The following is a 12,517-nucleotide window of genomic DNA, read 5'->3' as shown; positions in this document are numbered from 1 at the left end:
CTTGATATGATTCATAAAATTAGACCCAATTTAATATCTCTTAGATATTAAATATACAACTTACCAACTTCTTTTGGTTCTTATTTAAGCATAAAATTGCATTCAGGAGGGGAAAAGGCTTCAACTATAAAGCTATTGAAATGTGCACAAATATTTTCACATTGACCTAAATTTGTCTTATGTTAGCATGTATTTCACTTAGTTCAGTTAGCATTACCTTAGAATAGTAGCATGTCTTTATACAGACAGCCGTAAGACCACTGGGCTCTGACTGCACTGGCGTGGCTTGTCCCCGTTGCCCTTCTCTCACCAAATTTGTCCAGAGCTCAGTCTCATAGGTAACTGGAGGTTGGGTTTTAGATTTTTGATCATAGAAATTTGCCATTGAAGAACCCATTCACTCAGCACATCTCTTCTTTTTAAATATATATTTACTTACTTTGTTTGTATTTGTGTGTATATCTGTGTGCCAAAGCACACGTAGAGGACACCCTTATAGTAGTTGGTTCTCTGCATTCAGAGATCATCAGGGTACCCTTGGTGGCAAGTGCCCTTTAAACCATCTACTGGCCCAGGACATTGCTTCTTTTAGGAAAAGGATTTTGGTACTTGATTCTAAACTAGCAGAATATAGATTTATATTGGCCAAAATGACTGATGCTATCTGTACCAAGTCTGTGTCATGCATAATTGTTTTTCACAGGGATTTGGTAACGTAGGCCTGCACTCTATGAGATACCTACATCGTTTTGGTGCTAAATGTGTTGGTGTTGGTGAATCTGATGGGAGCATATGGAATCCAGATGGTATTGATCCAAAAGAACTGGAAGATTTCAAGTTGGTATGTTATTCTGATATCTACCAGTCTTAAATTTTTTCAGAGAATAGTTTTTTTTTTCCTTAATTACGTTTTCATGTGCTGTGATACACAGTTGGAGGTCAGAGGATCACCTGCAGGAGTCTGCTCTCTCCTTATACCATATGGGTCCCAGGGCTCAAGCTCAGGTCATTGCTTGATGGCAAGCACTGAGCCATCTCACCAGCCCTTTTTAAAAAAATTTTTTTTTAATTTATTAACATGTGCCACCATGTGCACGTGGAGGTCAGAGGAAACATGCAGAAGTTTTCTGCTTCCACTGTATGGGTCCTGGGTGCTTGAACTCAGATCATCAGTCTTCTTGGTAACAGGAACCTTAAGTCTTATTTCTTTTTCCTTTCAGTTTTATGTTTGGGTGGTGGGGTTGAGTTTTTTCATTCAAGCTTGGGTTGGTCATTTGAGACATGCTCCTGCTGTGTGCACTTTGTTGGCCTTATATTACCTTGGAAGCCCAGCCTGGTTGCAAACACACAATATTCTCCTTGCCTCAGCATCCCTACTACAGGGATATGGACCACCATACCTGGTTCTCAAAGACCTGTTAATAAACAGATTTTGTATAGTAGACACTACAGCCAGCATTTAAACTCAGCCATTAATTCTGGTTTCTGGTCAATTACAGCAACATGGATCAATTCTGGGCTTTCCCAAAGCCAAGGTCTATGAAGGAAGCATCTTGGAGGCTGACTGTGACATTCTGATCCCTGCAGCCAGCGAGAAGCAGTTGACCAAGTCCAATGCACCCAGAGTCAAAGCCAAGGTAAAGCCACTGTGAAAGCCAAAGGCAGCGTCTTCAGTGCAAGGGCATTAGAGTGTCAGCATCTTCAGTGTGCAAGGGCATTAGAGTGTCAGCATCTTCAGTGTGCAAGGGCATTAGAGTGTTAGTATCTTCAGTGTGCAAGGGCATTAGAGTGTCAGCATCTTCAGTGTGCAAGGGCATTAGAGTGTCAGCATCTTCAGTGTGCAAGGGCATTAGAGTGTTAGTATCTTCAGTGTGCAAGGGCATTAGAGTGTCAGCATCTTCAGTGTGCAAGGGCATTAGAGTGTCAGCATCTTCAGTGCAAGGGCATTAGAGTGTCAGCATCTTCAGTGCAAGGGCATTAGAGTGTCAGTATCTTCAGTGTGCAAGGGCATTAGGGGCATCAGCATCTTCAGTGCAAGGGCATTAGGGGTGTCAGCATCTTCAGTGTGCAAGGGCATTAAGGGTGTCAGCATCTTCAGTGTGCAAGGGCATTAAGGGTGTCAGCATCTTCAGTGTGCAAGGGCATTAAGGGTGTCAGCGTCTTCAGTGTGCAAGGGCATTAAGGGTGTCAGCGTCTTCAGTGTGCAAGGGCATTAGAGTGTCAGCATCTTCAGTGTGCAAGGGCATTAGAGTGTCAGCATCTTCAGTGTGCAAGGGCATTAGAGTGTCAGCATCTTCAGTGTGCAAGGGCATTAGAGTGTCAGCATCTTCAGTGTGCAAGGGCATTAGAGTGTTAGTATCTTCAGTGTGCAAGGGCATTAGAGTGTCAGCATCTTCAGTGTGCAAGGGCATTAGAGTGTCAGCATCTTCAGTGTGCAAGGGCATTAGAGTGTCAGCATCTTCAGTGTGCAAGGGCATTAGAGTGTTAGTATCTTCAGTGTGCAAGGGCATTAGAGTGTCAGCATCTTCAGTGTGCAAGGGCATTAGAGTGTCAGCATCTTCAGTGTGCAAGGGCATTAGAGTGTCAGCATCTTCAGTGTGCAAGGGCATTAGAGTGTCAGCATCTTCAGTGTGCAAGGGCATTAGAGTGTCAGCATCTTCAGTGTGCAAGGGCATTAGAGTGTTAGTATCTTCAGTGTGCAAGGGCATTAGAGTGTCAGCATCTTCAGTGTGCAAGGGCATTAGAGTGTCAGCATCTTCAGTGCAAGGGCATTAGAGTGTCAGCATCTTCAGTGCAAGGGCATTAGAGTGTCAGTATCTTCAGTGTGCAAGGGCATTAGAGTGTCAGTATTTTTAGTGTGCAAGGGCATTAGGGGCATCAGCATCTTCAGTGCAAGGGCATTAGGGGTGTCAGCATCTTCAGTGTGCAAGGGCATTAAGGGTGTCAGCATCTTCAGTGTGCAAGGGCATTAAGGGTGTCAGCATCTTCAGTGTGCAAGGGCATTAAGGGTGTCAGCGTCTTCAGTGTGCAAGGGCATTAAGGGTGTCAGCGTCTTCAGTGTGCAAGGGCATTAAGGGTGTCAGCATCTTCAGTGTGCAAGGGCATTAAGGGTGTCAGCATCTTCAGTGTGCAAGGGCATTAAGGGTGTCAGCGTCTTCAGTGTGCAAGGGCATTAAGGGTGTCAGCGTCTTCAGTGTGCAAGGGCATTAAGGGTGTCAGCATCTTCAGTGTGCAAGGGCATTAGGTGTTACAAAAGTCTGATTGATGGTTTATACCATCGTCACCAGTTTCCAACATAGTTAAGAAAGTTAACGAAACAGAAAGCTGAATTATGTTCTGTCTTTTAGCTCCTTACCTATATATATATCTCTTTGTTATGAAGGTTTTCCCAGCATCTGTGCATGTCCCTAATTCTCTTTCAGATCATTGCTGAGGGTGCCAATGGACCGACCACCCCAGAGGCTGATAAGATTTTCCTGGAAAGGAACATCATGGTTATTCCAGTAGGTCACCTATCTATGTTCTTCGGGTTTTATATGTTCTGGGAATCATAATTTTATTTTGATAGCAACTGCCAGAAGAAAGGACCCACTGGTGTCACAAGTTGTGGTAAATTCTTTTTGTTGTGTATTGTTTTGTTTTGTTTTTAGAGGCAGGGTTTCTCTGTATAGCTCTGGCTGTCCTGGAATTTGCTCTTTATATCAGGCTGGCCTCGAACTCACAAAGGTCCCTCTGCTTCTGCCTTCCAAATGCTGTGATTAAATGTGTGTGCTGCTACCACCACCACCCAGCAGATATGATAAACTCCTAATTTTTATTTACTTTTAAGAAAATATAAGGGCAGGCCGGGTGGTGGTGGCGCACGCCTTTAATCCCAGCACTTGACAGGCAGAGACAGGTGGATCGCTGTGAGTTTGAGGTCAGCCTGGTCTACAAAGTGAGTCCAGAACAGCCAAGGATACACAGAGAAACCCTATCTCGAAAAAAAGAAAATATAATGGCATAGAATAGGCAGAGATAGTGGATGAAGAGAGGGATCAAGGTAAGAGAGGGAGCACAGAGAGAAATAAGGGTGGAGCTCAGACCTAGAGAAAGCGGAAGTGGAGGACAGAAGGCCTGCAGAGAAGAGAAACTGTGGGTGGGGCCTTCTCTGTGACAAGCTGGAGACTAAGTCAGAACAGGCCTCAGGGAGAACATGAGGGGAACTATAGCTGGGACTCCTAGTAGCAGGGTTTGTGGAGACCAAGGAGGACACCTTTCTAACTAGATGAGACTCCTAATGGAGGGGGGACTTCCCCCTGCCTATAAGGCATGCAGGGATAAAGATAGAACAGAGATTGAGGGAATGCCCAACCAATGCCTGGCCCAACCCAAGGCCTACCCCATGGAAGAGAGCCAGCCTCTGACACTATTAATGATATTCTGCTATACTTTTAGACAGAAGACGATCAGAATTGTCCTCTGAGAGGCTCCCTCCAGCAGTGGTTGGAAACAGATGCTGAGACTCATAGCTAAACATTGGAAAAGCATAGGAAGTCCAGTGGAAAAGTGAGGGGAAGGATAAAAGGACCTAGAGGTGATGAGCTCCACAAGACCAACAGAGCCAACTAACCAAGGCCCAGAGGGGACTATAGAATCTGAAGCACCAACCAAGGACCATGGGTGGACTGGACCTAGGTGCTCTATATAGATCTAGCCAATGGCAGCTGTGGGGGCTGTCTCTGCCATGAACTCTGTTGCCTGCTTTTCAATCACTTCCCCTGATAGCACTGCCTTGCCAGGCCACAGAGGAAGAGGACAAATTCAGTCCTGATGTAACATGATGAGCTGGGGTGGGGGTGGGGGCTCCCTTTTTCTGAGGAATAGGGAAGGAGGGGTTGGAGGGAGGAAGGGGGCTACAACTGGGATGTAAAGTGAATAAATAAATTAATAAGAAGAAAATATAATGGCAACAAGGCTGAGGCCACGGTCTCAATGGTAGGGCTCTTGCCTAACATGAAGTCCAGGGCTCAGTCCCCAGCACCTCAAGAGAAAAGAGACGTGGGGAGGATTCAAGCATGGTTAGTATAGTATGCTAGCCACTTTTCTCTTAGTCCTGAACATTCTTCATGTGTAACTTGAGTATATGTAACCCTCCAAAAATCTAGTTATGTTAAATTTATACTGTGCTAAAAATACAATCCTACACTAAATTCCTAAGTTTTGCTATACAGTTCCAAACTTTTGCATTTTGACTGGCTCTTCCTGCTTTACTGGGACGAGAGAGAGGGGGGGAGAGGGAAAGAAGAAGAAGAAGAGGAGGAGGAGGAGGAGGAGGAGGAGGAGAAGGGAAAGGAAAGGAAAACAGGGTTAGAGGGATGGCACAGCAGTTAAAAGCCTAGAGTGCTCTTGCAAGTTCAGAGCTTCAATGCTGGGCAACTCACAACCTTGCTATACCCCCAGCTTCAGGGGACCTGACACTCTTCTGGCCCTTGTGGGCACCTGTACACATTTCTTTTTTTAACTACTACAAGGAGCATGTGTTCAGAGTCTGGGGTGTAATGGAGGGGTCATTGGGACTTAATGTCACCCTGAAGAGCCCTCTTTGCAGAAAATGTGTTTTAAAAAAATAATAATCTGACTTAGTTGAAGTAGGCGGCCTTTAGATGGAGGCAGAAGTAATGCTGTTGTCTGATGAGTCCACTGATGGGTGAGCGGACAGTTTAGTCTGAGCTCATGGTAAGAAGAAGCTAGCATTGCCCTTAGTCCCAGCATTGGGAGACAGAGGCAGTGGATCTCTGTGAGTTCAAGTCCATCCTGGTCTACAGAATGAGTCCAAGACAGCCAAGGCTACACAGAGAAACCCTGTCTAAAAAAAAAAAAAAGAAAGAAAGTACCACTACGATCCAATGACCTCTAAGATACATTTGCTGTGTTTGATGATCTGTTGCTGTGGTGAGACACAGTGACCAAAGCACCACTTCCACAGCACTGTTCTTCAAAGGGCAGGGCAGGAACCTGGACACAGGAGCTGATGCGGAAGCCATGGAGAATTCTGTATACTGGCTCCCATGGCTTACTCAGCCTGGTTTCTCATAGAACCCAGGACCACCAGCCCAGGCGTGGCACCACCCACAACAGGCTGGGCCCTCCCCCATCAGTCACTAATTAAAAATGCCATGCAGCAGTGTTTCTCAACCTGTGGGTCTTGACCCCTTTGACAGACCTCTGTCTCCAAAAATATTTACATTATGATTCATAACAGTAGTAAAAGTACAGTTATGAAGTAGCAGCAAATAGTTTTAGGGTTAGGGTCACCACTACATGAGGAACTGCACTGAAGGGTTACGGTGTTAGGATGCTTGAAAGCCACTGCCCTTCGGGCTTGCCTACAGCTGGGTTTTATGGAGGCATTTCCTTAATTGAGGTTCCCGCCTCTCAGACGACTTTAGCTTGTGTGAAGTTGGCATAAAATTATCTAGCACAAGACTGGCTTGGTGGCACATGCCTTTAGTCCCAGCACTCAGGAGGCAGAGGCAGGGGAATCACTGTGAGTTCATGGCCAGCCTGGTCTACAGAGTGATTCCAGGACAGCCAGGGCTATCACACAGAGAAACCCTGTCTCGAAAACCAAAAAAGCAAAACCTATCCAGCACAGATGTGTAGTCCACCTTGGTATTGAAATTGAGTTCCTAAGCCTGACAAAATGGCTAAGGTATTAAAGGTACTAAGCTCCAAACTTGGTGTCCAGAGTTCCGTCCCCAAGAGTTAGACGTGATAGAAGGCGATAACTGAATCTCAGAAGTTGTCTTCTGACCTGTACATGTAACACATGCAAGACACATACATGTTCACACACATACATTTGTTTGTATGTGTGAGTTCATTGTTTTCTAATAATTTTTTATTAAAGTCGTCTTTTCATTTTCTTTATATCTTCTGTGTCACATTTTGTGTCTAGGATCTCTACTTAAATGCTGGAGGAGTGACAGTGTCTTACTTTGAGTGGCTGAAGAACCTAAATCATGTCAGCTATGGCCGACTGACCTTCAAATACGAAAGGGACTCTAACTACCACTTGCTCAGTGAGTTCTTAGAATCTTGTCTGCATCTCCAAAAATTGTTCTTTGGGCCAAAGGCAGAGCTGGGAAAGCATTCATACTTAGGAGAATTTTCCTGATAATCCTAGAGACCTTTGTCTAGAACAAAAGACAGTTGTGTGTGCCTTGGGCCATAGAGCAAAAGTATACATTTTTTTTATAAATGGCCTCAGATGCTTATAGTCAAATTATTATTTTATAATCTCGTTTTCCCCAAATATAATCTAAATTAGTGATACTGTGGAGTCTTTGTAGACAAGAAGTCCACCTCTGGTCTTTCTAATCTCTAGTTGCTCTCAGAGAAGTCCTCACTAATATTTCTGAAAATGGAGTGAACCCCGTTCTCTCCTTCACTAATTAAAAGAAGTCCAACCTTGTGTGGAAACCCTTTTTTGAGTCCTCTGGTAATAGTTTTTATTTGATCAGAGTAAACTCCATTAAGAATCTCTCATCAAAAATAAATTTTAAATATTTTTAAAAGAATCCCTCACCCAGCCAGGCGTGGTGGTATACACACACCTTTAATCCCAGCACTTGGGAGGCAAAGGCAGGCCAATTGCAGTAAGTCTGAGTCCAGCCTGGTCTGCAGTGCAAGTCTAGTACAGCCAGGGATGTTACACAGAGAAATCCTGTCTCAAAAAACTAAAAAAAAAAAAAAAAAAAAAAAGAGAATCTCTTATCCAGCTGAAATAAAACCAAGACCTCCAACTGTGCTCCAGTCCTCTGCCGCTCTGAGAATGTTCCTCTCTGTCCTTTTCTCTTCCCTCAACAGTTCTTTTTAACAGAGCCAAGAGAAGAAAAGGCTAGTGGTGGGTGTTATGGAAACGGAGCAGTGACCTAAATTCACATTTCTATAGGAATTTGGCAGACTTCTCCTTGCTAAGTGTTTAATGATTAACCCTTCTGTGCCATTAGGGGTAAAGATTTCTAAAACATTAGTTTTGGGGTTACACATATATAGGTTAGAGTTACTTTAAGTTCTGCATTTAGTTTCTCCCACCTATATAGCTGTATCTTACTCTGATGTCTTGGCTTTTCACAGTGTCTGTTCAAGAGAGTTTAGAGAGAAAATTTGGAAAGCATGGCGGAACTATTCCTGTGGTCCCCACAGCAGAGTTCCAGGACAGGATATCGGTGAGTGTGGTGACACCAGCGTGGCACTTTATACCTGTTCCCTGCCCTGTGTTTCAGACAGGCTAGGTAGATTAAATGTAGTATTATCAAAAGATGTTAACCGTAATTGTATCGTGTGGTTGTGCTTCATCATTCATTCCGTTCTAGAAATGATGGCTGCAGCACAGCAGTGATTCAACACAGTCATGAAGGATTGCCATACTTTATTACTCAAGTTTCAGAGAACAAACTAGAACTGAAAAGTAAATGTGAGACTGAAGTATGTGAAAATATGAAATAATTATATGGACACATAGTTAACCAACTAGCAAAGAGAATACCAACCCATGCTTGACATGGTGTGTCCATAGTATGTGCACATCACAAAGAGAACTTAGTCTGTAACCCTAGAACTCACGGGCAGAAGTAAGAGAGTTGGTATGAGTTTAAGACCAGCCTGGGCCACAGAGACCTTGTCTCACAAAAACCCAAAAAGTTGTATATCTATTTAGCCTCAAAGTTTCAAGTCTGTATATATGTGTTATATGTACATACACACATGCATCATGTCCCTTGAAAATACAGGATTTTTTTTTCCTGTGTCCCTAATGCCTGAACATGCCTAGGACATAGTGTTTTTACTCAATAAATGTTTGAATGAGTGAAGGAAACAGCACTATTCCACTTATTAAGCAAGCTTGCTTTGAAACAAAGTGTGACATAAATGTTGTGGAAGTATGAATGCAAGATGCTCAGTATAAATAACGTTTTTTGCAAAAAGTGGCCAAGGATCGGCTCCTGATCCTTCCCCTCCTCCCAGCTCTGCAGGAGAACAGATCACTTTCTCTTTTTTTTAATGGTTTTTCAAGACAGGGTTTCTCTGTGTAGCCTTGGCTGTCCTGGACTCACTCTGGCCTTGAACTCAGAGATCCACCTGCCTCTGCTTCCCAGGTGCTGGGATTAAAGGCGTGGGCTACCACGCCCGGCTCAGAGCAGATCATTTTTTTTGGTAACCTACTTCGAGTTTTCATCTGGCACCACAGGATATATGTTGTACAGCTTTGTTGTTACATTAGGAGTGATAGTGATTTATACTTAGAAATCATTCCAAGAAAGAAATTAAATAGAATCTATAGATATATAAAGATCTTAGACCCTCCAGCTTTAAAGGTAGGGCTACTAAGTGCACAGGCAAGATTGTCCCAGAGCTGCGGTCAGCGTTAGCCATATTCTTCTGTGTCTGGTGGCCCTCTCGCCTGGAGAAGTGGGGAGGCTGCTAATCTGACTACTCACCTGCCCCGGGGCTGCTTTTCTGTGTGTGTGTTTTAATTGTGATCTTACTTTATGAGTATTTATAGCTGTCCAATACCACTAAAACTAAGCTGGGTTTGAAAAAATGTGTTTTGTCTAGCTTGCTAGTATATATTGATACAGTATAGAAATTATATGTCTTTCCTATATTGCTGCATATCAACTTAATCCTTGATATTCTTCTAGAGGCACAAAGCATATCTTCATGTGTTTTTGTTAAGTTAATGTTCTTTTTCCTAACAGGGTGCGTCTGAGAAAGACATCGTGCACTCCGGCTTGGCCTACACAATGGAGAGATCGGCCAGGGTAGGTGTGCAGATGGTACTGCCTTTGTGTTAATAACATGAAGCACTGATAACTGTGCTGTCTTGGCAGGCAGTACTCTGTTACCTGGTCCTTACTTATGTACCTTCTCAGCGTCAGGGGATGAGCACTATTATTGTCAGCGTTTCCCAGGCTTAGGAAGACATCATGCTGAGTTAGGTAGTTTATTGTCCATCACTGTTAACAGTCCAAAAGCTGACTTTACTATAGAATTTGGTTTAAGTAAAAAATATTTGATTTTGGGGTTTTGTTTTATCACTTGAACCCTTTTTACACCAGGGCCTTAAGTGTAACACAGTTTGAGCGCAGGGTTTTTTTTGCTTTGTTTTGTTTTGTTTTGGGGGGGGAGGGTTGAGACACAGTCTCTCTATGTAGCCCTGGCTGTTCTGAAACTCTGAATGTAGACCAGGCTGGTCTTGAATACAGAGAGGTCTGCCTGCCTCAGCCTCCTCAAGTGCTGGCATTAAAGACTGATTTCTTCTTGATCAGATTCTGTCCGTTTGGATTTCCAGATTGAAACACACAGACAGATTTTACTGAAGAAGGTGGCACTTCTTAATTGAGATATAATTAAAATAGTTTAATGGTCTGGCAAGATGGCTCCATGGATAAAGACACTTGCCAAATTTGACAGTCTGAGTTCAACTCTTGGGACTCAGATGGTAGAAGGAGAGGACCAACTCACTCAAGTATTCCTCTGACACATACATTGGCACACGAGAGTGCACATGCACACAGCACACACATACACAAAATCAGGAAATTTACCTTTTAACACTATAATCATCTTTTAAAGTATACAGTTCATCAGCCTGTAATATATTCACAAGGCTGTGCAGATGTCATCGCTGAAGTTCTAGAATGTTCCTAGTTCCCTGTTCTTGGTTATTTTATTTATTTATTTATTTTTAATTTTACCTTTTGATTTTTCGAGACGGGGTTTCTCTGTGTGGCCTTGGCTGTCCTGGACTCACTTTGTAGACCCAGCTGGCCTCGAACTCACATTAATCCACCTGCCTCTGCCTCCCGAGTGCAGGGATTAAAGGCGTGAGCCATCACTGCCTGGCCTTGGTTATTTAAATAGTCACTAAGTGTGTAATCTGAGCTCATTCCAAACAACAGGATAGCTACCACACAGAGAAAGCGCTCACATCTGTAGTCCTGAGGAGTCATTTCTTGCTGTCCCTGGACAGTAGCAACTTACACGGGCTCCAGAGAATTAGTCATCGTGCTAGACTTTTCTGCTGCTACGGTCATTTGTCTTTGGCCCTCTGAGTCTTAAACTTACCTGGGTGTTGGGTGGGTGATAAGTACCAGACCTCCACATGTACCATGTCCACATCCTGCTACCCAGTCAGGTCTCCTCACGACCTTTTCTCCTTCATTTCAGCAAATTATGCGCACAGCCATGAAGTATAACCTGGGGCTGGACCTGAGAACAGCTGCCTATGTCAACGCCATTGAGAAAGTCTTCAAGGTGTACAACGAGGCTGGCGTCACCTTCACATAGACCGTCTCAGCTGACTCCTTTACCGCCCTCTTTACCTATACTTTCTGCAGACCTGTCACAAGTTTACATGTAACCACAGAAATCTGTTCTTGTGACTATTAGTTAATGGACACTGTTCTCAACAAGTTGGTGGGAATCAGCCCCTAAAGAGAAAGAGATTAAGTTAGAGGATCATGTACAACTGGTGAGTGTAAAGTAGGAATCACGTGTATCAGAGTCGGTTAGGTGTTTTGCTTTAGGTAGACTCTCTCCTCCTGGCTGCACTGCCTGACTCTGGCGCAACCCAGCAGGGCCAGTGCTATTGCCAGGGAAGGCAGCCGAGAGTAGTCAGGCGCTTCTGGACAAGCCTGGGGACTTCGACACATGAGAAGTAGGTGTGTGGCATTTCCCAAAGGTGGCATGGTCCTCAAGTGAGTTATTGCTAATTTACATCAACAAAATAACTCAGTTTTCTAAGTTGCAAACAAAAATAAAAGCTATTTCTCATGTATTTTATTCTTTCAGAATAAAACTAGTACATGCTGCTGTAATAAAATTGCCTTTAATCACTTATGCCTAACTTGACTCAAGCAGTGAATGCCTAAAAACATAATAGATGGGAGAAGCTAGTTTTTTATAACATAAAACGGTATCATTTGTAGCTTATTGGCCCTGCACTGTCCAGCAGAAATAAAGTAGCACTATGGGGCACTCTCCTCATACCTGCAAGTGATAGGGACTCTGGGGAACTTCTGACTCAGCCCAGAGAGAGCAGAAATCTCTTTGCCATAAAAATTACTTGCTCTTCCCATTTGGAGATCTATTGTGTTGAGTAATTGAACCATAATTCAAGTAGAGTGTCCCAGAAAAAAAACACTTGGGCCCCCTGTTTGGAGTCTGGCAGGCTTCAAGCACAGCCCGTGGCCAGGCTCAACCTGTGTGTCCCCTTCTTCCGAGGCTTTGCAGTCTGCACAGCGCTTCACTAACAGCAGGCTGGAGACTGCCTGGAGTTGACTTCTGTTTGGGGAGTTCCTGGCCAGGGCTTTAAACAGGAGTGTTCCACAGAAGTACCAGATACTATTTATATAAAAATGAATGCTTTTTTAAAAAATAATACCCTTTCAGATATTTCTAACTACTTTGTAACTGCATGATTAACTTGGTGATAAAAGCAGTTATTAAAAGTCTACCTTTTCCAAAA

The 12,517-nt window shown here is 43.6% G+C and overlaps 1 protein-coding gene across 1 annotated transcript in view; it reads left to right on the top strand.

Annotated features, from left to right (window-relative positions):
• GLUD1 (glutamate dehydrogenase 1) overlaps window positions 1-12,517 on the top strand; it is a 40,892-nt gene extending 28,375 nt beyond the window's left edge. Inside the window, exons 7-13 of the mRNA XM_084796831.1 lie at window positions 704-841; window positions 1,500-1,637; window positions 3,423-3,503; window positions 6,941-7,064; window positions 8,122-8,213; window positions 9,747-9,809; window positions 11,218-12,517. Of these exons, the coding sequence (XP_084652957.1) occupies window positions 704-841; window positions 1,500-1,637; window positions 3,423-3,503; window positions 6,941-7,064; window positions 8,122-8,213; window positions 9,747-9,809; window positions 11,218-11,337 (756 nt within the window). The 3' untranslated portion in view covers window positions 11,338-12,517. The remainder of the gene's footprint in view (window positions 1-703; window positions 842-1,499; window positions 1,638-3,422; window positions 3,504-6,940; window positions 7,065-8,121; window positions 8,214-9,746; window positions 9,810-11,217) is intronic.

Source organism: Acomys minous (genome assembly GCF_964271855.1).
Source record: "Acomys minous genome assembly, chromosome: 9".
NCBI classification, from domain to species: Eukaryota; Metazoa; Chordata; class Mammalia; order Rodentia; family Muridae; genus Acomys; species Acomys minous.
The sequence above is the reverse complement of the archived record's forward strand: the minus strand, read 5'-3'. Positions and strand labels throughout refer to the sequence as shown.